Source organism: Rhinolophus sinicus, chromosome 15, assembly GCF_057876585.1.
Source record: "Rhinolophus sinicus isolate RSI-liver-muscle chromosome 15, RSI-T2T, whole genome shotgun sequence".
Lineage (NCBI taxonomy): Eukaryota > Metazoa > Chordata > Mammalia > Chiroptera > Rhinolophidae > Rhinolophus > Rhinolophus sinicus.
The window spans coordinates 20953265-20980404 of NC_142515.1; the positions used below are offsets into that span (position 1 = coordinate 20953265).

Genomic DNA, 27140 nt, shown 5'->3' on the forward strand with positions numbered 1-27140 from the left:
GTTATCCTTGTTCTTAGGAGGGCTCCTTACAGACAAATTCCTACTTCCTGTTTCCCTACTGGTGACAAGGCTGTCCCTCAAGTACCTCCTCCCACCCTACTCAACTGCATGTGAGTCTCTGTTCCCTGGGGGGATCTCAGCACACAGCATGGGACCCACAGGAACTGTTTCCTCCACACCTACCTTAGGCACAGGCACATGCTAAGGAAATGTTTTGCAGCTGACCAAAGGGTGCTAAGCCCTCGCATGGATGATCCCATTGTTCTCCAACAACTCTATGAAATAGCTACTCAGTGGTCCCATTTTGCAGATAAAAAACAGGCTCCGAGAGGTAAAGCAACTTGCACACAGAATAAATAAGAGGCACAGCTAGGATTTGAAACTGGTGCATGTGATTGCACAGCCCTGTTCTTATCCACTATGGCACACCACCTCTTTGCACAAAGAATTTTGATACGAATTTTGCAAGAGAAAAGCTGGTTGGAAAAAAACAAAAAGCTGCTCTGAGGAAGATTAAAGAGTGAAGCAAAGAGCATTTGCAAAGGCTCAAGAACTCTGACAAGCCAGATGTGAGCAAAATGTTTGAAAAGACCAAATGTCCAGCCTTCCAGGGACTCACGGATGAAGATGGATGGGAAATGAGTCTCCTGGGTGGGCACAGTGTTCAGTGTGGGAGGGAAAGGGGCTGGAGGCTAATCAATGAGAAACCCGTTGGGCTGAATATTTGGTTATTTGTGAAGACTTTAGATAACAAATGGAACTTAAACCATGGGAGAGTCAAGCTTGGTTGTGGAGGCAGAGCAGCACGGTTCCCCCTCCATCACGAAGGCCTTGACTTTAACAAAGGAAATGTGGACCAGACAGGACACGAGGAGGAGTAATCGAGGGAGAGGCACGCCACCATCACCACCACCAAAGCTCCACGGAGCAATATGGAGGCACACACCCTGCAGCGCCGAAGGGAACACTCTAGTTTATACCTGATCTTTTAGATCGAATCCACTCTTAACACTCGCAGTCACTCTGGTGTCTGAGATCGGGAAAATTTAAAACTATAGGTTGGTGCAAAAGTAATTGCAGTTTTTGCAATTATTTTTAATCTTTGAAGCCACAATTACTTTTGCACCAACCTAACAAGAAGAAATCTCAAGTAACATTTAGTCACCATCTCAACACCACCACCACCAACACTGCCTGCTGTCCAGGCCACCCCTACTCCACCCCCCACCGTGTCAGGATATAATTAGACTCACTCCAGTTGGGCTCCAAAGCAGAACCTCTACGGAAGGGAGCTCCACACGACCTCCTCTGGCCATCGGCTCAGGTGGTAACTTCACCCACGATAGTGAGGCTCTTTCAAATGCTGTGGTTTATACTGGTTTTCTCTTTATTCAATCTGTAGGACATAGAGGACAGCTTTAACCTTAAATCCTTAAATTTAACACGCTTTTATAAGATATACACCAATTATTAAAAGTGGTTATCTCTGATGTGGTTATCTGAGACATGAGATGATGGAAGACCTCCTATTTTTTTTCATTGTTGTGTTGTTGTTTTTTTAACCTGGATATGCTATTTCTTCCCTTTCCACCCAGTTCCCACCCCACCAATAAAAGAAGTGGTACCGTGTTTCCCCGAAAATAAGACCTAGCCGAACCATCAGCTCTAATGTGCCTTTTGGAGCAATAATTAATATAAGACCCTATCTTATTTTACTATAAGACCAGGTCTTAGAGCATATAATATCATATATCATATATCATATAATATAAGACCTGGTCTTATGTTAATTTTTGATCCAAAAGACGCATTAGAGCTGATTGTCCAGCTAGGACTTATTTTCAAGGAAATGGTATTTTAAAAAGCTCCTCATGGAGCATTATTTCATGGCCTCTTTTCTCCAGGCTAAATCCTAGTTTCATCCAGAGGCTGACAACTCAGATTCCTCTGTGGATCAGACGGGTGACATAAAGGAATGAAAAAGTGGAAGGTGGAAGGCAGCACAGGTGACCCTGGCAAACTGCAGATCACAGGTGGCAGAAAGGCATTCAAATCCCAGATTGGGCTGTGGGCTGCCAGCCTGCAAACTTTCCCCACAAGTACCGCTGTCCATACTTTATTTCCTGGTTCTTCACACTTTCTAAATTAGTATGTGGAGCCCAAAAGAGAACGTCTTTGGTTTTAGCCATCAGAGACATGCTATTATCTGTTGCACTGACAGCAATCTTGGTCCCATGGCAAACATTCGCCAGCATACAGGATTTATACCTGCAAAGACTGATCAGTCTCCACCTTCTAGGAGAGGCCACAGGCGCCATGCAAAGATCCCAGGGAAATGTGACTCACAGACCCCGCTCTGCATTGGCTTGAGCACCATGGAAACAGGGCAGCCCATCCTGAGCAGACTGCACAGCAGACGGCCCTAGTCACGCGGCGCCCGCTATGGCAGATCAGGCCACCTCACCAAGCAGGCTCGCTTCTGTCCAACTGGCACGGAGTCACACTGGTAACTATTTACATGAGTCAAAATCCACCCAGAGGCAGCAGATGGCCAAGCCAGGCTGAGACAGGGGGCGTGAGGGGGAGAGGGGGAGGTGGAGAATGGGGTGGTTTGGGCTGTCAGAGACAGCTCCTCAATGGGCACCAAAAAATCAAAATACTCCCCTTGCTGCCTGGTCTCTCAGCCTGGCTGGAGGCTGGGAACAGATCAGGTATGAACAGAGCTGAAAGGATCACAGTCTGATCCCTAGACCCTGAGACAAAACGGCATTGGACACATCCATCCCACTCCTAAGGCACCTTCCAGCAAACCAGGCCACTCTTCTTGGCTCTTTGTCACCTTCGGTGTTGAACACAGCTGGACTGAGCCAGCAGAAAGGCCAGATCCGGCTGAGACAAGCATCCCTCCTGCACAACAAGCAACTCCAGAGCACTAGGCTTAACACCACAACCAAGATGAGTGGAGGGATCAGGGGCTCCTGTGTCTCTGTCATCTTTGTCATCTTTATCCTGCACAGGGCCCAGGGCTATACATAACAGGCAACCAGAGGCATTTGTTGGGACGAATTGAAAGAGTATGTGACGCAAATCCAACGGCGTGACCTTTGCCTGTGACCGGGTTTGGGGCTTGTATATTGTTTTAAGGCAGGATGTCGGTTACAGAACATTTTGTGAGCCATCCTGAGCCCCGACAGCACCGGTGAAATTCTGACGTCGTTAGTCCAGGGTGATAACGGGTGTTTCATTTCCTGCTTTGGAATTCTTTCAGTCATAAGACCCTCAGTGTCTCTCCCAGGCCCACAGCCAGATTTGGAACGAGAATGATACTCATGCACGCCCACGTGGACTGCAGCTTCCGTGTGCCAAGTGGAGAGTATCTGAACTTCAAGTGTTTTCTTCTTCCTTCTCTTCTCTAGCTTCCCCACCAGGGAGGTTGTGGAGGGTGCCATTCTGCAGTGACAAACGCCAACGACGGATGGGCCTTGAACTCAACATCAGTATCAATAACCTGGAGGTCAAACTGTGCAAAACCAAGGAGCTGGGAGGCACACCAGGCTCCCCAAATGTGCTCAGACATTAGCACGGGGCACTCTATTTGTACGGGCTAGATGAGTCATGCAAGGGGTGATTAGAAAGAATACATTCTCTTTGTTTATTGGGAACCTCAAAGGAAATGAACAGAGATCGACTGACGCACCAAAACAATTCCTGATACAGAATCATGAAAGCTTGGGGACTCTGGATGGTGAAGGGGTGGATGGTGAGGGCTCAGCAACGTAGCCCGTAGTCAAAGGCTTCAGGGTCGTTCTGAAAATAAAGATTCAAGAAGCCCAGAAAAATGTTCTTATCTGTGAGAAGCGCACACACTGCCGGGTCCTGCTTCATGGCTTCTATCCAGAGCCGAAGTGCTGGGGTGTGGGTCACACAGCTGCAGGACAGAAAGAAGTGTTAGTTCATCTGAAAGGGAAGGCGTCGGGAGAAGTGGCACGTGTCACTTTTTAGATTTGCAAGATATGAAAAATGGGTTTCTTTGGGCAATAAAGTTATCTTAGTGACCCTTAGTTATCAGCTGAGTACAATCACCTCCCGGAGGAAATGCTTATTTGGGGAATACCTGTGTGTGCTTCTGAACAGTAGACAATGTTGCTGATTTTAACACTACAGTTACAATACTTGTGGACTCATGGCTCTGGGAAAAGAAGGTGGCTGTGCCTCACTGTAAACCAACAAAAAGACAGCCCCCTGAAAGAAACATTCTTCTGTCATTCTCAGATTTTACGTTAGGGGGTTTAAAAACAAATAAAGACAAGTAGTTTCCAAGAACACTTTGAAATAAATGAGTAAAACAATCACCAAACCTTGAAATAATGGAGCTGACTGGGCCTCTCAAAGGTGGACCAGGAAGTTTAGGTCTAGGATATGTCATGTGACTCGCTCCAGATAGTACAACTGGTTAGTGGAGAATCCAGGAGTAGAGGTGAGGGTTCTGAATCTGTGGTTCAATACTCTGTCCCCAGAGGAGACAGGTTTTTGTGTTTATGTTGAGACATAGTTTAAAATATCCAAATATATGATATCTGATCTTCCTTCAGAGATAGGTGAAGTGGAGAGCACAGGAGATGATTCCTGGGTAGACTCAAGCCTGTGCATTACGAGGGCACAGACTGGCTCGGCAGGACCAGATTTCCAAATGCTAGAAATGTCTAGCATCCACCCCCCGCTCCACGTGACTGGCTGGGATTAGAGCAGGTGCCGGCACAAGTCCAACTTCTCCTCTGAGCATCATGGGAACAAAGCACGGGTTCTGCCCAGGGACCCACAGTCTCCCTAAGTCTCCCAGGCAGTTTCTTCTACCTTAAATATTCCTACATGTCCATGGTATACGGGTGGCCGTTCCATTTGTTTGTTTTAACACCAGGCAAATATCCCTCTTAAAATCATTTATTTTTTTTAAGGCTATTTCTATCTGGAGAAGATTTTTCAAGGAACTAAGATGTGAGTAAGGCGTATGGTGTCCACTGGGTGACTGAGCAGGACCAGGTGCAGAGCCACCGCGGAAGCCGACAAGTCACCGAAACCCTGTCACTGGGACTCTCCATCTGCTTTCACCACCACCCTGAGTTTGCACGGCTGGTGAGGACAGTGGCTCTGAAGCACTATGGGAGGTTTTTGGACTCAGGGTCATCTTAGCAGAAATATAGGGAAAGTTTAGGTCCACAGTGGCAGAAGTGCACAGATGCATTTTGAACAAGGAAACACAGTTTTAAACCTTGATTTCATTTCATATGTATCATGAAACATGTCTGAAAAAGGGTAAATGGCACACAGATCATTTCAACCACTGTTACCCAGTAGGACCCTAGGAATTCACGACCACATGGCCAAATGTCTTACTCAGCTATTCCATACACATCCAGCCGCTCAAACCAGGGCCAAAAGAGGTAATCAATCATGGATATACAGTCTCCACCAAAGAAGATGGTGTTCTGATAGCCAAGAATCTAAAAGTTTAAAAAGAACAAAAGCAAGTTAATTTACAGATCTGCTGGCATAGTTATAGACCCTAAATACAAATATCAAACTACTTCCCAAAGAGGGAGAACTAAGGCTTTGATGCCTCTTCCAATTTGTTAGGTGAATGCTTCCTCCCTATTTCTGAGGTTTCCACCACCTCCTTTAGGGTCATACTCCTGGCCACCCCTAGTCAACACTGGGGGGATAGTGTGGCTCATTGGAGAATTTGGGAGAATGGCACAGGCTCTTCCATGTGCTAAGCTCTCCGTGGACAGCTCAGCCCCGGGAAGGGGGAGGCCCTGCCTCAGGCCAGCACTGCCCATTACTGGGAGGGAAGGGGGCCACAGTTGGAAACCCACTTGTTGCAGTTGTGACCCCCATTCTCCAGGATCCACTTTATCTGTAATAAAGGGGATACTGGAGTCTCCATATGTCTTCTTCTTTTGCCTTATTTCTCAATTGATTAAAAACTAAGGCAGGAAAGAGCAGTGCTATTTAATGGATTCCTCAAATCCCAACATTGTCTTTCTATCATATTATCTTGTTTATTTGAGCTCTTTGAACTTCACACTTCTTGGCCACTCAACATTAACAACTTTTTATATTAAAATAAAATTTCTCATTCCCAAATGGGACAAATCAACCCAGACAGATGGACTGCAAAGTAAACAGATAAACTCTTAACAGATAGACAGCCAAAGACAATTTTTAAAAAGGCATCCGAAAATTTAAAAAGCAAAAGTGTTTAACAGAGGTTATTTTTGGGCCAGGTCTTCCCAAAGTACGGTGCCAAATCCCTAGTTACAGTGAGCAAATGACGCTCCTTGACCTATATAACTCATAATCAACTAAATACTTCCCAAGAGCTATATATCTAGATTCCTATATCCTTTATCTAGATTTCTATATTCCTAGCTCTATCCACACAGGCTTGATTCTTCACACTCCAGACCAGCTGTTGACTCTATGATGTAGTCTAAGGCTGTAGTTTAGAAGGTGAGGTCTGGAGCCAGCAGACCTGGTCCTATGCTGGGTTCTACCTCCGATTCAACATGGAACACAGGGCAACTTATGTAACTCCTCCTCCAAGCCTCAATTTTCTCATCTGTAAAATGGTGCTAATGTTAGAGCCCATCTCAGAGGTTATGGCGAGGAGTGATGTATCACGTATGAATAAACGTGCTGTCTTGTGATGAGAAAGCATAGAGACCCCCAAAGGTTACCCCTACAGAAAGCAAATCCACCCGACAGAAAGGATGAATGGCATCCCTCACCCACACTACCCGTCTCAGAGGACAAAGCGAATCTTGTGGCCCTAAAATCTAAGTCTTCACTGTCTCCCAGTATGGCATAGAGCAGTCCCCCTGACTGGCTGTCCTGGAAGTCGGAGAAAATGTTAGCTGGCATCACTGTTCAAAGAAACTAACAGGATGGTACTAAAACAGCAGAATCTGCCCAATGAAAACTCAAAACAGAGGCTATTTTCAGTCATGTGTAAAGAAGATCTGACTTACAGAGGAAAGAAACACAGTGTTCAGTTTGTATGGATTCCAGAAAGCCCACAACTTTATTTATGTTCAGGAATAGATAATAATTACCCAAACTTTTATCACTGATTTTGAAATGTATACCTCCAGCTTATTACTGGCCTTCATGGCACAAATCAGAATCAAATCTAAACTGATCAATCTAGAACATTTGTATAACTCTACTGCTTTACAGAGCAGAGGTGCTCTAGGGAAAATCCTTGTCAAAACAAGTTACACATGGACATTTAATGGGACCCATGATGGGTCCTTTGGTAAAGTGATGAGATATTTTGAAAATAAATAACTGCTTAGTAAGTGATGTTTATTTAGTATATATTTCTAAAGCTTTTCATTTACTCAAAGTAGGAGTATGCCTTTAAATATATATGATCTTACAGATATGACCAATTTATATATAAACACTCATAAAGTAATTCAAGCTCTATCAAGGTACTTTGTATAATAAAAAGTCAAGATGAGCATATAGATGAGGCATCAATTATCTTCTGTCAGCTTCCCCCAAACTCCTGAAAGACATATACACATTCCCTCAGACATTCTTAAATCCAAGCGTGACTTGGGACCACCCCCATCAAAATCCTTGGAGTTCTTGATACAGCTGCAGATTACTGAGCCCTGCCTCTGACAGACAGACACTTCTCCACCAGATTGCCCTCAGAGCAAGTCTAAAAACCCCAACAGAAAATCTGTCTTCCTCTACACCAACACAAAATACTGGTTCCTCTATAGACACACCCCACTGATATAGGAGACATACTGGCCAGGCCTCCTCAGAGGTTGATTGAAGTCTTAGGACCCTCAATAGAGCTCCCTTTTATGGAATCCTGATCCCTTTCAGACATGTGAAATGACTTTTCCCCCTAGAATCACAGAGCATCAGTACTGGAAGAGCCACAGGAACTCATCTAGTGTGACTCCCCACCCGTTTTACCATTTTTTATACCATGCTCATCACACAAAAGATTAAGGTGTAGTATAAAAACAATGTGTATCATACAATATTAAATATGAAAAATAATAAAATGCTAGGATCAGGGAAAATAAAAGAACAGAAGGTCAAAACAAGGAAGGAAAATGGCATGAAGATATCAAGCCAAGAGTCCTGCCGAGTTCCTTAAAGCTTTGAATTTGATTTGAGTTTCCTGGCAGCCCAAGTGGAGAGGAAAACATGCTGGTAAGCTGATCCTCGTCTCTCACATGGAAGCACAAGAGACTCTCACTTTACACAGGAGGAAACTTGTCCCAGGGAGGTAAAGGGATTCTCTGGTTAGTGCCAGAGCGAAGACAAAAACACCATTCTCCTAATTCCCAGACTATTGTCAATCCTTGTGTCATTCAACTTCAGATATAAATGTATGAGGACTCTAATCACGGAAGCTTACTCCTTGAGAATTCTTTGCTTGTTCTTTAAACTTAAGTAACAGCAAAAAGCTTAGACTCAGCAAACTCTGAAAGCCTCTCCTCCTCTACAGCCAAGGATGGGCCCAGCTCAGCTCAGCTCAGCTTCCCTGTGACAGCTCCCTCCTCAATCCTACTCCTCCTCACTCTGTCATTCGGGGGTTCTGCCAGAGCTCCTGACAGGGAGGTGAGCTGAACACACATAGTCACGGTGAAAGAGCTTACCAAAATCCTCTCCTTCCTGTTTTATTCCATTGATAAGAAGGTCTTCAGGCAATTTTACTAAAATAGTTCCTCTGTGCGCTCAGTTTAAACTAGTCCCTTGCTTATAGTCGATTAGCACCCCTGACAAATTTGAGGGTAGGCTGAGGTAAAATAAACTGGCAGTCTATCTTTCCTTAGTGTTTTGTCATGAGAAATGGAATATGAAGATGCTGCTATGCCTGGCCCCACTTAGTAGTGCTTATGTTAATATCCAATATCATTTTTTTAAAAAGCTATTTTGAGTGCTTTCTGTCACCCACCTGCCATACATATAATGACGCTGGCCATTCTTTATGTTAAATAGCTTCTTCACAATAGAATCACTTTCAGAACTATTGTCCTTGGTATCACCAAGCAAGGCAAAACAGCCTGCTTAGAGGAGACACTTTTCCTCCAAAGTCCCAGAGGTCCCCCACAAGGCCACACATGGGGAGGAAACTGAGGCTCTGGCTTCTAGTCCTTGGGTTTCCTAAAAGTATTAACACATCTTCAATTCACGTTTCAGAACTGAGATATTTGGGGGGAACCTATTTGTTGTTCAGGAATAGAAAATATTTTTAAAAAATGTTTTGTCCTCAGCCAGCCCGGTGGCTCAGGCGGTTAGAGCTCCATGCTCCTAACTCCAAAGGCTGCCGGTTCGATTCCCACATGGGCCAGTGGGCTCTCAACCACAAGGTTGCCAGTTCAACTCCTTGACTCCTGAAAGGGATGATGGGCTCTGCCCCCTGCAACTAGCAACGGCAACTGGACCTGGAGCTGAGCTGCACCCTCCACAACTAAGACTGAAAGGACAACAACTTGACTTGGAAAAAAGTCCTGGGAGTACACACTGTTCCCCAATAAAGTCCTGTTCCCCTTCCCCAATAAAAATCTTAAAAAAAAAAAAAAAAAGGTTCTGTCCTCCAGTTCATTGAATGCTGACTACAGAGCGTTACCTTGCTTTAGTATGTGATAAGGAATAAAGAGTGTGCAAGCCATATGACCCAGCAATCCCTCTCCTGGGTATCTACCCAAAAAATCTGAAAACATTTAGAGATAAAGACACGTGTGCTCCAATGTTCATTGCAGCTTTGTTTACGGTGGCCAAGACATGGAAACAACCAAAATGTCCTTCGATAGATGAATGGATGAAGAAGTTGTGGTATATATACACAATGGAATACTATTCGGCGGTAAGAAAAGATGATATAGGAACATTTGTGACAACATGGATGGATCTTGAGAGTGTAATGCTGAGCGAAATAAGTCAGACAGAAAAAGCAGAGATCCATGTGATTTCACTGAAACCAAAAGCAACAAAAGAACAAGACAAACAAATGAGAAACAGAAACTCATAGACACAGACAATGGTTTGGTGGTTGCCAGAGGGTAAGGGGGGTGGGGGGTGGGGGGTGGGAGATGAGGATAAGGGGGATCGAATATATGGTGATGGAAGGAGAACTGACTCTGGGTGATGAACACACAATGGGATTTATAGATGATGTAATACAGAATTGTACACCTGAAATCTATGTAATTTTACTAACAATTGTCACCCCAATAAATTTAATTAAAAAAAAAAAAAGAGTGTGCAAGCAAATGAAGAGGGAGGGAGTGTTTGGTATGACGAGGGTACAGTATTTCCAACCCCTGAACGTGAAAAGCCTGGAAGGACCCCTCATCTTTTGCGAGGGTCTCTCGGGCTCCCCCAAGGGTCAGAAAGGAGAATCGCGCTAGAGCCAAAGTGGAAGGAACAAGCGCGCCGGGCTCCCCCTTGTGGCCATAGATGGTGAGGCGCACTGACTGTGCTCCCCCAGGAGGTTCACGATGGGGAAAATGACATCTGTAAGATCAAGACCACAAAGGAAAGAGAATCCCAGACTTCCTCAAACCAGGCATTCTAAAAAGGTTCAGTCTACAGTCCTGGACTCTTGGATTCAGCTTCAATAACGCCTACCCTGCATCACTGTCATTTACACTATTGCCAAGAAATCCTGGCCTCTAACAAGGACAGACAGCACATGGTAGCTCACAGCAGGCGCTGCTGTACTTGCTGGAAGAGGAGAAAAGCGGTTTTTCTTGATGAAAATAGTTCTTCAGAAGCCGAACCTCCTCCTCCCTCTCCTCAAAGACACAAAGCCACCTGCCAGTAAATCAGCAATGCAGGTCCTAACCCAGAAGCAGCAGTAAGGTACTCAACTCCAGAGGAGCAATCTTTGGAGTTCATAAAAGATAAGGGGAGATACTCAAGATTTCGAATTTCAGGTCCCTGCTACATGGATATACAGCTGAGGCTGCGTTAACGACAGTGAACCAATTCTCTGTAATATAAACCAAGGGTATAGAACAAACAGAGTGTAAGTAAAACCATTTCTCTTCTGGAAAGAAGACTTAGATGTAGTATCTGGCAAAACACGACCCCCCCACCCCACCCCACTCCCTGATATTCACCACTTAGGAACTATAGTCCCCTATGAAGATTCAGAATGACACTTGTCAACATTTGGGGATTGAAGGACCACCCTGAAAATTTTACACTGGAATCCTTTAAACAGGCTTAGTACTTTTGTCAAAATATGTCTGTAATGCAGTGAGGGGAGGGGAGCCAGTGGATGGTGGATGAAAAGATAAGTGAATATCAAATCTCTGAAGGCAGAGAAGACTTCCTGTGTATAAAAGCAGTGGAAGAAATCACAGCAGAAAGACACAGCATAATATTTTTAAATGTTGTATTTCTACATGTACAAAAAAAGACAAACCAAATTTAAAAAGTGGTAACAAAAGAAAACTAAAAAAACACTGTCCTAAAAACAGGCACATATCCTTAATATATAAGGAACCCTTTAAAAGGAACTGTTACAAATCAGCAAGAAAAATCAGTAAGACTTTGACAGACAGATGGGGAACAGACCATCTCCACAAACAGAACACAAAGAGATGGCATACTTTAGGGGGGAATCTCCAACTTCACTAGCAATCAAAGAATACACTTTAAATCAACAACAATGAGAAACTATTGTTTCTCTCCAAAATAGACAAATCTCTTTTTAAATCTCCCAACAATGAAAAGGGGAGGGCAAAGAGCATTTCCATGCACTGCTTGGTGGGGGTAAACAGCATAAGTCTTTGGGGAAGGATATAGCCACACACAGCTCCAGTCTGCAAAACGTTCATCCCCTTTGACCTGGTGATTCCATCCCTGGAAGTCTGGCCTAAGCCTATGTTCTAAAACAGAAAAACACCTTTAATGCAAAGAAGCTGCTGCTGCCTGCAGCATCATTCAGAATGGTGAATGACTAGACACAATCTAACTACCCCTAAGGAATGTGCTGGATAAATAAATTTATGGTTTATGCATATAGCAAATTATGAAGAATGAAAGTTATTTTTTCCATTAAAAAATTACACATGTAATAGAGAAATGCATTCTCATTATTAAAAAAAATTCAAACACAGAAAACAGTATTAAAGGCAAAACTCTCCTTCCCCCAACCCTGCCCTTAACCACTTTTCTTTTCCATCCCAATTCTAATTCCCTTCCCAGTAGTAGCCTCTATTGGGAGTTTGATGTGTATCTCTCCAGACATTTTTCTAGGCATTTATTTACATATATACGTGTGTATCTATCTATATATATATATATGGTTTTGTTTTCTTCTGACAAATGGGATCATACCATCTGCATTACTGTCTAATTCACTTAAATATTTCTAGCTAATCTTTTCATGTCAGTATACATGGATCTACCTCATTCCTTTTTAATTGCGCTACAGAATTCCAGAAGATGAACATAATTTATTTAACCATGCCGTCTTATGTACATTAAAGTTTACAGTCTTTTCACCATCACAAGTAATGCTACTCTAATAAACACACACATACACACATATATACACACATATATATATGCATTTATAGAGCTTATAAACACGAGGGAAATCCTTACATCATAATGGTAATCAAGTTCCATATACAGTACAATTTCAACTACATGATCACATACATAGCAGAAAAGGGCAGAAAACAAAAAAATAATACCAGTGGTTATTTCTGAGTAGTGGGGTTATAAATTTTTTTCTTAATTTCTATATTTTTATGTATTTTCCAAATTATGTCTAATGAACAAGTATTTATAATTGGAGAAGAGTAAAATTAATTTTAAATAACGGTAATAATTATTATTCTATTATTTATATTGTGAGAGAGAGTATAGTGGAAGGTTATTAAAAGAAATACAATACTAGTTTACCTAGAAAGCAGCTGTCAGAATTGGACAATGAATGAACTTACCAAACTAGTAACATTACTTAAACCGCTCAACTAGCCATTGTGAGTAGAGGATAATAACCAGTCCCCTAATGTGGAAGAATAGTGGTTACAACTAAAAAAATGGCACATCAGTGGACATGCTAAATCAGTTGGCAAACCCAAAAGAGTTCACAACATACATCCAACTTGTATACCCATAAAAACTTGTATATCCATGTTCATAGCAGCATTATTCACAATAGCCAAAAAGTGGAAACCCAAGTGTCCATCAACTGATGAATGGGTAAACAAAATTTGGTATATCCACACAATGGAATATTAAGTCATAAGAAGGACTATAGTTACAGTGGCCAAGAAATGGAAACAACCAAAATGTCCTTCGATAGATGATTGGATAAAGAAGATGTGGTATATATACACAATGGAATACTACTCTGCCATAAGAAAAGATGAAATACTGCCATTTGTGACAACATAGATGGATCTTGAGATCACTATACTAAGTGAAATAAGTCAGACAGAAAAAGTCGAGAACCATATGACTTCACTCATATGTAGGATAGAAAACTGAAGGCAAAGGAAAACAAAGGAACAAGACAAGCAAATAAATAAACAAAAACTCATAGACACAGACAACAGTTTGATGGTTACCAGAGGGTAAGGGGGTGGATGGGAATGGAAGAAGAGAGTAAAGGCGGTCAAATATATGGTGATGGAAAGAGAACTGATTCTGGATAGTGAACACATAATGTAATATATAGATGATGTATTATAGAATTGTATACTTGACACCTATGTGTTGACCATTGTCACCCCAATAAATTTTAATAAAACAAAAGAAGGAATAAAGAATGAACCTTGAAAACATTAATCTAAGTGAAAGAAGCTCACAAAAGACTAACATTATATTATTCCATTTATATGAAATGTCTAGAACAGGCAAATCCATAGAGACAGAAAGTAAATTGGTGGTTGCCAATGGCTGGGAGGGTTGGGCTGAAATGGGAAGAGACTGCTAAAGACTAAGGGGTTTGTTTTTAGGATGATAAAAATGTTCTGAAATGAAATAGTGACGATGATTGCACAACTCTGTGACTATACTAAAAACCACTGAATTATACACTTGAAAAGGGTGAATTTTATGGTATTTGAATTATATCTCAATAAACTGTTATAAAAAATAGCTCATAACAATGAATTTAGTTTGCAGATGTGTTAGTTGATAAAAAAATAAATTTAGGGCAGCTGGGTGGCTCAGTTGGTTAGAGTGCAAGCTCTCAACAACAAGGTTGCTGGTTCAATTCCCGCATGGGATGGTGGGCTGCACTCCCTGCAACTAAAGATTGAAAATGGCAACTGGACTTGGAGCTGAGCTGTGCCCTCCACAACCAGATTGAAGGACAACAAATTGGAGCTGATGGGCCCTGGAGAAACACACTGTTCCCCAATATTCCCCAATAAAATTAAATAAATACATACATACACACATACATAATTTAGCTTGTAAATATTTTGCCAAACACAAAAGGCTATACAAAATTATATTCAGTGAACAAGTTGCCAGATATACACTTTCTTTCCTTCAAGTCTTGGTGACATCAAAGGAGAAGCTAACAATTTATAAATAATTTTATTATTGAAATCAATAGAAATCAAGAAAGAAAAAGAGCAAAACTTAACTAAGACCACATAATCTAATTGGACAAAATGTATTCTTTGTGGAGAAAAGAAAGTTCAGATTAAAAACTAGTATTATGGGTAAAATTTTGAATCAAGAAAATATTTAACTACAGATGCTCCTAGGTCATGTACATATAATTTATGCAAATCTGACCTCATGCAAACTGCTATACATATGAGGCTTCTAATCAAATTTGGCAATGCGGGAAACTTTGTACAGAAATGCAAAGTGAAATAGCACAAAGCATGCCGGAGACTGCCAAGAAATAAAAGCAGCAAGTGTCCTGTGGCCACCAGAAAATGAAGGCCTCAGTTCCTGGGCAGGTTCTCAGTCCCTCAGTGTTATTCTATGTTACCCCCTTTTCATTCCCCTTTATTGAGTTCTGATGATGACTTAGTAAGGGTTCAAGCAATAGCCAGAATGTAGAATTCATAAGCACCAGGACACTGAATTAGAGCAAAACTCCAAAGCATCAAAGAAATATGGCTGAATCCAGCCCTCACTGCACTTGAACTTGATTTGACTACTTCCACAATGCAAATATTTAGAATGAAGGCACTGGCAAAAAAAGAACTGCTAAAGGTGTTGCCACATTCAAAGCCACAAAGTTAAAATGAAGGTGGGCTCAGGTGCTATTTTGAAATAGAAAAGTCAATAATAAAGCGTTAAAAAATGTGTGTTGCTTAGGCTAATGATTCATAAAAGGCTAGCGAATGGGTTTGAAGACAGAAAATGTGGTTAGTGTGGTTACAAGAGGGCATCCCAGTAGTTTTAAAACTCATGAAAATGTTCAGAACAGGAAAGCAAGAGGGAAGGTCGCTGGTTCAATAATAAAAGCAGCAGTAATGTATCTCAAAGAATTGTAAAAATATTATTTTTAAAATGTGGTTCTATAGCAACCACAATAAATCTTTATTTTTGATGAAACTGGACTTTTTAAAAAAAAATTTCAAAAGTCGGCATTTTTTCCACAAGGAGGAAGTATCAAGATTTCAAGGCTATGATCGGTAAACTGGGTCGTGTGCTCGAGGAAAACAGGGCAGAAAGTGATACACTGCTATCTGGCTGATCCCTCAGAAAGCCCGTGAGTAGTTAATATATTTTCAGATCACACAAAGTCTTGATTGTATATAGCCATGAGAAAGAGTTGCGTAAGTCAGGGGACCATCTCTATTAGAATTACTCTGACAAATTTCAATATACTAGTATTTAGAGGAATGGATCACATCATTCACGCTCACGAGCATGTTTCAGATTCTGATACTGCCTTACTTAAATTCTTTCTAACAGTTCATAGGACAAACCCCACAGTAAGCCTAGTAGAGCACTGCTGACTATAGTGAGTGGTCCTTAGGGAGCATCTGTGACAGCCACCTAAACCTGGGCTCGTTAACAAGTTGTTTCCAGAACTCAGCTACTGAAGATAAAGTGGAAACACGTCATTCAGTGATGTGCTAGAACTGGCTGATGACCCACATCTCTTCCGAACTCTGAGTTTAGAGACATCACATTCGTAGGTTACAATAAGCCCTTCCTGGGAGTGTTTACACCACTGAAATCAGCAAATCCCACAGATCAGGGCATTTTCCTTCTTCTTCTTTTAGAGAGAGATCATTGTGACGCATTTATCATCGCACCACTGGCTATATTCTTAATATCTCTGGTTAAATGGTGGCCACAAATGTAAAACACTGAGTTTCAATTCTTGTTCTTATGATTGATGCATTTTATAGCTCTGTCAAGTGTCTTTGCCTCCTCTGTTTATCCCTAACTTCAACAAAAAGAGTATTATTCTTCAATCTGCAGAGTCGGGATAGTACCCTTTACCTGACCAAGGTTGTTGGAAAGACTAAACAAGATGGGGTGTGCAAAGCACGTGCAGCATGAGGCCTGGCACAAAAGTGCAGTTCACTTCCTGCGGAAGAGCCCCAACTAAAGAACTGCGGCCCTATCATGTGATACATTTATTTAGCAATCTGTAATTTACAAAGGTCACTCATCATCCAAACGCACAGTGGGAGGGAGACAGGTCAAAATGTGTTTTCAATTATCTTTGAATTGAAGGGCTTTTGTTGCCCAGCTCCTTTCCCTGATCCAGCATTTGTCTGTAAGAAGGTAACCAGGTGTGACAGAATCAGATCAGCTAATCTGTGGAATAAAGACCTTAAAAATTCCTATGCACAAGAACTTTAAAGCTTCTTTTTTGAAAGCAGCAGTTCCCCTGCCTCCCCAAATGCTATCTTATTAGATGTTTTGTTAAACACAGTGTCAAAAGCAGAGCTGTTCTGGGTGAAACAACATCTAGAACCACCAACCAGGCCTCTGTAGAACCCAGAGGCTCTGAGAACACACTTTTCCAAACACTCCTTTGTTCTATAAATGTGGAAACTAAGGCACAGAGAGGCCCAAGGTTCTGGAATCTGGTAAAGCCAAGCCTAGGATTCAAGACTCTTTCCACCATGTCATACTGCCTCCTCAGAATCAAGACCACAATCTGTGGTCTGAGGACCAAAGGTTGGCATTTCTTACACATGACTATTCATCATCCAAAAATACTGCAACTGTACAAATCTAAGACAGGCATCTGGAAATGTAAATAAATTTAATCTGCTTCCACTTGACAAAAGTCAAATGGAAGAGTATTAATAATCAGCCTTTCCTTGAGGAAATAAAAATAGCATTCTCTGGCTGCCAACAGTTACAAACCACCGATAAAGGGAACATGTCAGTTTATGGAACAAAGATAAAGGAAATCAAAGAACCACCTTCAGATTACTCTAGATGTATCTCTGCTGGGTTAACAAAGGAAGGAACTGCTGGCAGAGACTGCTCCTCGCCCACCCATACCCACTTTCCCCTTCTTTCTTAATTACAGAACCCTGATTTTTATTTAAGGTGTCCCACCTAAAAGACTAATTTTCCCAGCCTCCCCTGCAGATCGCTATGACCTTACAATCAAATTCTGAGCAATGAGATTTAAGTAGTCATTGGGTAGGACTTCTGGGAAAGCTCTTTAAAGGGGCATTGCCTTTTGCCATTTTTCCTTTCTGTTCTCCTTCCTATAACCTGGAACTTGGATGTGATGGCTGTAGTTCCAGCAGTTATCTTGTCATTTTGAGGATGAAAGCCTTGCACTAAAGATGACAGAGCAGAAAGAGAAAAAGAGTCGTGGTCTCTGATGACTTCAAGAAGCCATCAAAAGAGCCCTGAACTGCCCTTCCTCTGGCTTTTTATGTGAGAGAAAAAAACCCTTGTAAGGTAAATTTACAGTAGTTAGGTCCCTTTTACTAGCAGCCAAACACAACCCCTAACAGATACAGACCTTGGCCTCATTGGCAGAAGCTACAGAAGCTATGCAGAGAGATACTTAAGGAACGTGGTGATTCCAGGAAAGGAAGTAATGCCCACCCCCACCCCCCATTCCTTGCCAGATTTTCAAGAATAATTCCAAAACAGGGTAGTGGAAGGCAAGCACCCACACATTTAAATCAGATGACTAGTAACTGAACTTACTAAAGTCAGGCAGAAAGAATAAACCTGTGAGAACAGAGGGTGGCAGGGGACACCAGGTTAGCAACCCTACATCTCTTTTTCCACTGGGTCTAAGCAGAAGAGGGGCTCCGTTTCATACCTCTTCAAGCGCGCCGAATTCCTGACAAAGGGCTAGCTTCAAATCAGTGCATTCTCTCCCGCATCTCAATGCTACCAGACACTCCTTGGTCAAATGTGGGACCTAATCAGAGGACACAAGTTTTTTAGTGGAGAAGTCTGTGGGAACTCCATGCTCCTGCTCTACCTAAAAATGCAGCCAAAGCTTTGTCACTCCAGCTTAACAGGCCAACACTCACATCCAGGCTCCCCAGCTCCCTCTGAGGGGCATCTCTGTGGTTCCAGAAACCCACTTGTCATAACACCCTGGTAAAACAAGGTGCTTTAAAAGGGGTTCTTCGGTGCTCCTTACTTGATCAGTTACTTCCATGATGCACAATCTTAGGTGGGCACTTAACCTCTCTAAGCCTCACTGGTCTCATCTGGAAAATGGATACAGTAATAGCACCCACCTTAAAGGGCAGTTGGAAGTGTGACATGAGTTACCTGTACAAAATAGTTATGAGAGTGCTTGGCATAAGTACTCAATATATGTCAGTTATTTTTATTTCATTTCAAAGAGAACTGTCTTAAAATTTCTCCATCGTTTTTTTCTCCTATTATCAACAGGTGCCCCTTGTCACTCTTCTTCACATTTCCTGGACAGTAAGCACTTTTGCTCTGCATAGAGAGCACTCCCCGTCCGTTCATTACCTTCTTTGCACCTCTGAAAGCTTAGAAATATTCCCTTTAAAGCACCAACACTTCTCAGCTCTTTCAATATTCCTATCTCAAGTCACACAGTTATAATTATGCTATAACCATACCTCTTGAGACTGCTAGTTCAAATGCAAAAACACCTATCAGGGAAGCATTTAACCTTTAAGATCAGAGGTTGATAGCCCTACTATAATTCCATACCACTAATTCTCCAAAGCACCTGTAGTATTAAAACAAAACAATTTCACCAATGCTTTGGCTTTTAAAATGGACTGAGGTTTGGGATAGAAATACAAAGGACAATAGAGTGTAAGGTGCTTTTTAAAAACTTGGATATACCTTATAGAATAAGTCCAGTAACATCTTTTGTCGAGCTCGCTCATAAGGGTCATATGGACACAGTTTCTTTCCAGGATAAGCATCATCCAGGTACTCACAAGCGATGACAGATTCGTAGATCAGTTGACATTTGCTGTTTTCCAGAACAGGAATTTGGCCAAAAGGGTGCTTTGTATAGTACCATTCGGGCTTGTTTCTCAGGTTAATGTTGATAACTTCATGTCTTAAAAAGCAAAGGGAAAACAAGACAACAAAAAGGAGGGGCTTATGCAGGGAGACACTCATCTTGAAAGCTGAAGTAATCAATTTGTAGAATTTAAATTTGCAATTAATTTTGCAAAGTTTAGGTCTCTTCCAAAGAAAAATCCATAACGACATCATTGTCTTCATTCCTACAGTAAAATGTGTAAAATGTTTTTCTATGCCTTCTCTCATTTGCTCCTGGATTCCTGGCTCCAGGAGGTTGAATTTCCGGCCCAATATCAGATCTAGGAAATCTGACTCAAAGCTCATACGCATAAGCACCGCACTACAGTGCAGCTGTGGAACTATGCATAGTACAATTCAGTGTACTCTGAGTCGTCCTAAAAGTTTCCTGCACACGCACAACTCTGCATTTTAGGACCGCCTGCTAAAGATCCCGCCCTTTTTAACCATTTACTGGCTTTGCCTCAGACAAAAAAGACAGGGCGTCTCCAGATTTTCAACATCCCCCCACATCCCGCGCGCCTGTGGGGCGCTGACCTGCCGCTTTTCACCTGATGCCTTTGGCCCGGAGGATGAGGCGCGTCCTATGTGCATAAGGGCAGAACCTCATGCTGTAGATGCGGATCAGGCCCTCTGGTACCGGCCCTGGGTAGACGCTCCCTGCCGGGTACATGGAGGGAGGACGGAAAGGTGGATTAGCAGAGAGGAGAGGGGCGCACTCGCCTCTCTAGGACCCTAAGAAGGCTGTACGCGCTGGGCCTCTCGAGTCCCAGAAAGGCACGTGGTTTTTGTGCACAGCAATCCTTCAAGTCCCTCCCCAAACTGGTCTGGGGCCAAGGCCCGGCAGATCCCTCTACAGAGCCCCGCGGCTCCCCCAGCCCCGCGGACAGCTGTCAAGAAGACTCACCTTTCCCCAAGGTCCTGCTCGCTTCATTGGCCATGGTCTCCAGGTTGCTCAACGCGCAACGCCCAACGCCGCAGCCACAGGTTCCAGGGACACCTATGCTCCCGCGCGCCCCTCCTGCCCAAATTCAATTTTGAGCGACTGGGCTCTCGTAGGGCAGAGAGCTGGGACATGAGCTAGATAGGATCACAACTGCAGAGGCATCGCCCCAGATTCGGAAGCTGAAGAGTAGGAGTGGGCAAAACTAAAACCCTGAAAAGCACCCCTTGCTTTGAACACGTGGGCAGAGCATTTAGTGGGGTCTCTTTTCCACATCAAGAATCCGTGAAGAATGGGCATTTCAACTCCAGCATGTATTTCAAGGGAGTTTAATAAGACTTGACCAGGGTAACGCTGTTTTCTTTCCCATTCCAAGCCCTTCCTCCTGCATCTCTAAGACAATTGGCTACATCCTCCGTATAATTAGTACTTCAAACAATAATAAGGCCAACCTTTTTCATGACATAGCAGATAAGAAGAAAACTTGTTAGTGTTAGGATCTTGCACGACCCTGAGAGTGTCGCTTTAAATTTTGCGCCCTAGCCATCTCACTTGCCTCACCCGAGTTCTGGCCCTATTTATGAGATTTTTACCCAAGCTATGAAAACGAGTAATGAATTAGAAACAAGATACCTAGAGGCAAAGAAAACTTTGTGATCTGTCCCCACCCCCCAGCATAAAATTCAAAGATCCTTTCTATTTGCTAAGGATGCGTTGCCAACAGCCCAGCACTACAAGGGCCACTTGGATAGTTAGTTCTTCCATCTACATGATGGAAGGAGGTAGCCGGCCTTTGCTCTAACCCTAAGAAGCTGAGATCCTGAAATTTAACAGATGGAGAGATAATTCCTTTCATTTTACAGGATTGAGCTGAAATGGGAATTGTTTGGGAATGTATTTTATGGGGTTTGAGAGGTAAAGAAGGAAAGAAAAGTATATGCTTCGCTCACACTGACGAAATGGTTTCCATGGATTACCTTGATTCCCACAACTATTCAGTTAGGCAGCTGTTATTATTCCTATTTTACAAATCAGCCTGAGAAAGATGGAATTATTGGCCCAAAGTGACCAGCTAGTAGAGTTGAAGAACTTTAAAAGTCCAGAGCCTGACTTATTGCCTTGGCCTCTAAAGCTGGTAATAACAGTGTGGAAAGGAAACGATGTAAGTCCTGGAAAAGACACAGCACACATTAGCTGCTCAACAAATGTTAGTTGAATCTAAATATATTTTGTTAAAATGTCAGAACCTAATTATGTAGCTTATGAATGGGCACCTTTTGTCCTTTGGAATTCCAATCTATCCAGAAACTCTTGGTTAATAGTGTTAACATTTTTTCCTACTGAATAAGAATCTTAGAAAATCCTCGGAATAGTTGACTTAACTATATTTTTTGCTAAGTCATTCAGAGTAATTTTATGTGAAATATGGCAAGTTGTTCTTGCTATATAAGAATTGGGGAATGGCAAAATGTTTTAATAAATGTTCTCTGAAAAGAAAGTGCATATATCAGCAAGAAATCTGGTATTAGAAAAGAAAAATTGGTTCTTGACTTGCTGTGCCAACAATTTTGCATTTTGGAAGATGCAGAAAGTAATAGGACAACTACTATTATGGGGCTACTTCTGATCAAAAAGAACAAACTGAATGGTAAAACAGAAGCAACGAAAATAATTATGTCATATGAGAAACTTCTGATAGACAAGGAGATGACTCCTGGGCCGACAAAAGTATTCTTCAGATAAAGAATGCAGATGTTAAATAGTTGAGAGAAAATATATCCAGATAAGAATGCGAAATTCTCAATATCAAAATAAATTATTACTAACATATATTTGGTGCTTTATACACATTCACTCATTTAATCTTAAAATAGTCCTATAAGGGTTCTATTATTATTTCATCTTAAAAGATAAGTAAACTGAGACTAACAAGGTTAAGTCACTTGTCAAAAGCCTTAAACTAGTAAGAGTTGGAAGGAGGATTCATGAAGTTTCACTTCCGGGACAGCATTCCAACCAGGATCTTAGTCTATGGGCAAGCTTGTTCAGTAAAAGTCAAGATAGTAAATATCGTAGGCTTTTTGAGTCATCTTGTCTCAACTACTGAACCCTACCCTTGTAAAATGAAAACAGCCATAGGTAATATATAAATGAATGACTGTGGCTGTCTTCCAATAAAACATTATTTATGGAGTCTGAATTTGAATTTCATGTGTATATATTTTAATAGGCTTTATTTTTAGGGCAGTTTCAGGTTCCCATATACCTACTATGGCCACACATGCACAGCCTCCCCCACCATCCACATCCTGCATCAGAGGCACATTTCTTACCATTGATGAACCTACGCTGACACATCATTACCACCCAAAGTCCAGAGTTTACATTAGGGCTCACTCTTAGTGAACTTTACATAATTTTCACACATCACAAATTATGATTCTTCTCTTGATTATTTTCAACCATTTAAAAATGCTTTTAGACTGTACCAAAACCAGCAATGGGCTGGATTTGGCTCTCTGGCCTTAGTTTGCCAATCCCTGGTCTATACTGACAATGACTGAGTTAGTAACGGCCAAATGGAATTCCATTCATAAAATAAAAAGTTCTTGGATTCACCTTTCCACTATGGCAAAGAAAATCTATTTCCAAGTTTTGCTTTTTTTCCCCTTGATCCCACCTTTTAAAGGAAATCAACTCTGAGAATTGGGACATATTGTTTATTAAAAGTGTATCTGTGGATAGGAAGTCACTTTCTGAAACTCAAGCCTATTTGGTGTAGTTAGGGGAGAACAGATGGATGGAAAGTTCTTCCGCTGAAGGGAAGCAATATAATGTCAAGGTTCTCACTTGGCACTACATTCGAACCCTGGCTTTGGCACTTGTGTAAGATATCTAACCTCTCTGACCTTCATCTTTCTCACCTGTAAATGAAAACACAAATAATACCTACTTGATGGGCTTTGACTATCAAGTGAAATCATGCAGGCCATTCTCAGTATAGTAAAGCTCCATGTACTTTAAAATTAATGACTAATACTAGTGAATAAGAACACATTTTAAATAGCATAGTGCATTCCAATTTTGTATCCATAAAGATGAAATGCACTGCAATTCAACTTTGCCAACGACATCAGAATTAGAATTCAATTCAGAATATTTATTTCACCATTTACCAGTTAAATGCCAATTGAATGGGTTGAACGCTGCAGGCTACATTTCAATAATATGGTTTTTAATCTTACCATTGAACACTATAGTTTTCCTAGAAAGATTTTAATTATGACCTTTAAGCTTTTCCCTACTTCCTTTCTAAGATCCAGTAGGCACCTCTTTGACATCCTCTTGGTAAATATTCCTTTTATGTTATTATACATGTTTACACCTCTATTATACTGACTCATTCAAGCAAGAAACAAATGGTAACAGGGCCATATTAACCTACTCCAAATTGGTTTCCAGCTGCATGAAATATAATAGGACCTGTTTGAAAAATGTGGGGATCTTGAGTCATAGATATTAATGACGTGAGTCTTCTAGGAAAAGAATGCCACCACAGAAATAATTTCTTCACTCTGTTTACATGAATCTCTGTTTTGAGGAGTTTGCACTTTTCAGTTTTTCAAAAATTTTTTCTCATACCTCTCTCTGATAGTGGCAGAAACTAGAGGTCATTCCTCTTAATATTTCAGAAGCCTAATTTAAACGAAAGATTACATTATTGGGTGTTTGGATATTGTTCACCAATTGGATATTGTTCACCAATTGCATATTGTTCAACAAGTTCAAAGGGGGAGCTAAGTGAAGAAAAGGGTTCTATTTTCAAATGGACTAGATTCAGGACTTGTTTCCAGGAAGTTAGGATCCTAGGTAATCTTATGTTCTAATATCTTTGGGACATTTTGTTTTTCTGGTTTTGAGACATAATTGACATACAGCTCTGTATGAATTTAAGGTGTATCACATAATGACTTGACATACATGTATTATGAAATGATTACCACAATAAGTTTAGTTAACATCCATCTCCTTATACTCGTATAGTTAGAAAAAATATTTTTTCCTCATGATGAGGACTTTTAGGATCTACTCTCTTAGCAACTTTCAGATATACCATACAGTAGTGTTAACTATAGGTAGTCATCTTGTGCATTACACCCCCAGGACTTATTTATAATAACTGGAAGCTTGTACCTTTTGACCACCTTCACCCAATTCCACACACACACACACACACACACACACACACACACACGCCAACATCACCCACAAATCTGGGACATATCAAATAAGATTGTTCTTGACCAAAGTTGTCAGAGGAGGGACTGCATCTTCCCACTGGGGAAAGCAGAGTCAAAAGGAGACTTTCTTTGTAAGTACTTGATACTGCTTTCCTATGCCTATTTCTATTTTACAGGGAGAGGGAGCAAAGACAAAAGATTTTTAAACATTTTGAGGTAGTTACATTTGAATGAACAAAGGCAGATTTTCAAGATCCTGTAATCAGCCAAAGTCTAACATTTGTAAAATCAAACAACACAGTACATCAACACTTTTGGTTAAATCCCAAGCATAATACCGGTAGTGGCAGGTCAAAAAGGTGGATACTATCCGCACCTGGCTCAATCTCTAAATGCTAGAAGACATTGAGTAACGAGACTGGAGCAGGAGCATAAGTAAACTCTTATCTCAAGAATGGTCTGAATGACTCAGAGTTCAGGCTTGATTCGAATCTCCTTCAGCAGGTACCAGCTGTGTGACCTTGGGCAAATCACAACTTTCTACGCCCTAAGGTTCTCATTTGTGATTCAGAGTTGATGGTACTAACACATCAGGTGGTTTGGGGAGGATTACCGGTAATTCAGATACTAGATGAAAATTGCTTAATATTTATTACCTAGTAAGCATCCAACATTAGCTATTATTTTTATTATTAAAATGCAGCATGTAAGACCCACAGTCCTCACAAAGACAGGACACTCCCTGGGACCAAATTCCCCTGCCTGCGGGTGCCCTATAACGGAGCTACTACACTGGTGGTGCCCAATGCAGGGCTGAGAATTAGTGATTTGAGTCATCTTTACCTGTCTCCAGCCAAATCAGAAAAATAAAAAAAAATTAATGTGTTTTTCCCTTTGAGTTAAAGGTATTGCTCTAAAGACCTGTTCTTTACTCTTAGATTACATAGCCCTTGCACTTTTTTTAATGTTAAATTCTATGATGAAATAGTATGGCTTTCTTTCAAAAATTAGGCAAAATTAAAAGTTGGCAATCCTATTCAGGGCCCCGAAATCGTGAAAAATCTCCAAATTCAGAATTGACCTTAAACCCTTCTTGCCTTCAAATGCAACACAGGCCGGACCAACCCACCCGGAGGAGGTGACAAGAGAGACATCCCGAAGCATTTACCCCCACGAGGCAGACGAAGCCGGAAGTAGAACCACCGCTGCAGGCGGCAGAACCCGCCCCCTAGAACGAGATCCTATCCGCCAACTGGCCAACTGGCCACGGCTCTAGGAGCTTCAGCCAACCCTCAAAGCCTTTGGAAGGGCTCCAGCCAATCAGTGCCGAGCTGAGCCAATGGGCTGCCGCGTTACAAGCTCCTGGATACCGGAGTCGTAGGGACTCGCGGGTGTCTGATACGGGTCCGCGCAGAGCTTGGGCGTTGGTGGCTGTCGAGGGTGGGCGGCCCCAGGCCGTTTGTGAAGTCAGCGGGTCGGTGCGGGCCCGGGATCTTCTGCATCACCAGGGGGCGGGGGCGGGGGCGGTGGGATGGGGGGGGTGCTTGTTTCAAATGTGGACTTCCCGGCCCACGTGGGGACCTACTGAATCTGAAATCCAGCGGTGGACCTTACGTGATTGTTATGCGCTCTAACGTTTAAGTACAGGAAACCAGGCTGTATTGGGACAGGCTGGTCTCTATAGCCCTCTAATTCTGTTAGTATGAACAGAGCACTGGGTGTGTTTTCCAGATATTTCTGCCAGCGTTTTAAGGCCTCACTTAACCTCGCGACCTTAGTTGAATCATCTGTAGAAGGAAAGACTGACCCACCTTCTCACGGAGGTGATGAGATGACAAAAATTAAATAGAAGCCCATTGGCTATGGATGTGTATGGAAGATGGCATTAATATTTCTGAATGTGAATATTACCTATTACTCATCCAGCCTTCCATACTGAATTGAGGGATGTGGTCCTCACGGTATTTAATTATATATATGGGACACCTGCTGTGTGCCCAGCACGGGATTTGGTAAGAAGGATTTGAATGGGATAGAAATTGGAGATTGGGAGACCAAATAGGTCACCTAGTCACCTGGCTTTGAGGTGATGTGGGTTTGATCTTCAGTGATAATAGGAATAAAGGAGTGAAATGCAGCTGATGATGGAAAGGAAAGAATGAGGAATTGAAAATTTCTCAACTTATAATTCTGAAGACAAACTTGAAAGGGCATCTTTGAAATGACAACAGGGTATCCAAGTGGAAATGTCCTAAGGGTAGTTTGAAATCTAGATTGAAGTCTAGATCTCACTAGAAATAATGATTTAGAGATTTTCAGCATAGACTCTGTTAGAACCCTTAGAGTCATGTGAGCATCCGGAGCAGGAAAGGTGTTTACATTCTGCAGGAGGGCCTTGAGGAAACCCCACAGTTAAGCCGTGGTGTCAACTCAGAGAAGGTGATCCA

At 41.9% G+C, this 27140-nt stretch overlaps 1 protein-coding gene across 1 annotated transcript; it reads right to left on the bottom strand.

Annotated features, from left to right (window-relative positions):
* Positions 1 to 3628: 3628 nt before the first annotated feature.
* Positions 3629 to 27009, bottom strand: LOC109444026 (glutathione S-transferase omega-2-like). Its single transcript, XM_019725080.3, has 7 exons — positions 25775 to 27009; positions 20417 to 20530; positions 20061 to 20169; positions 19303 to 19525; positions 18287 to 18388; positions 5395 to 5501; positions 3629 to 3928 (listed from the first exon to the last, which is right to left on the bottom strand). The coding sequence occupies exons 2-7, from the start codon at positions 20448 to 20450 to the stop codon at positions 3769 to 3771; spliced, it is 735 nt and encodes a 244-aa protein (XP_019580639.1). The 5' UTR covers positions 20451 to 20530; positions 25775 to 27009; the 3' UTR covers positions 3629 to 3768.
* Between the last annotated feature and the right edge of the window lie 131 nt (positions 27010 to 27140).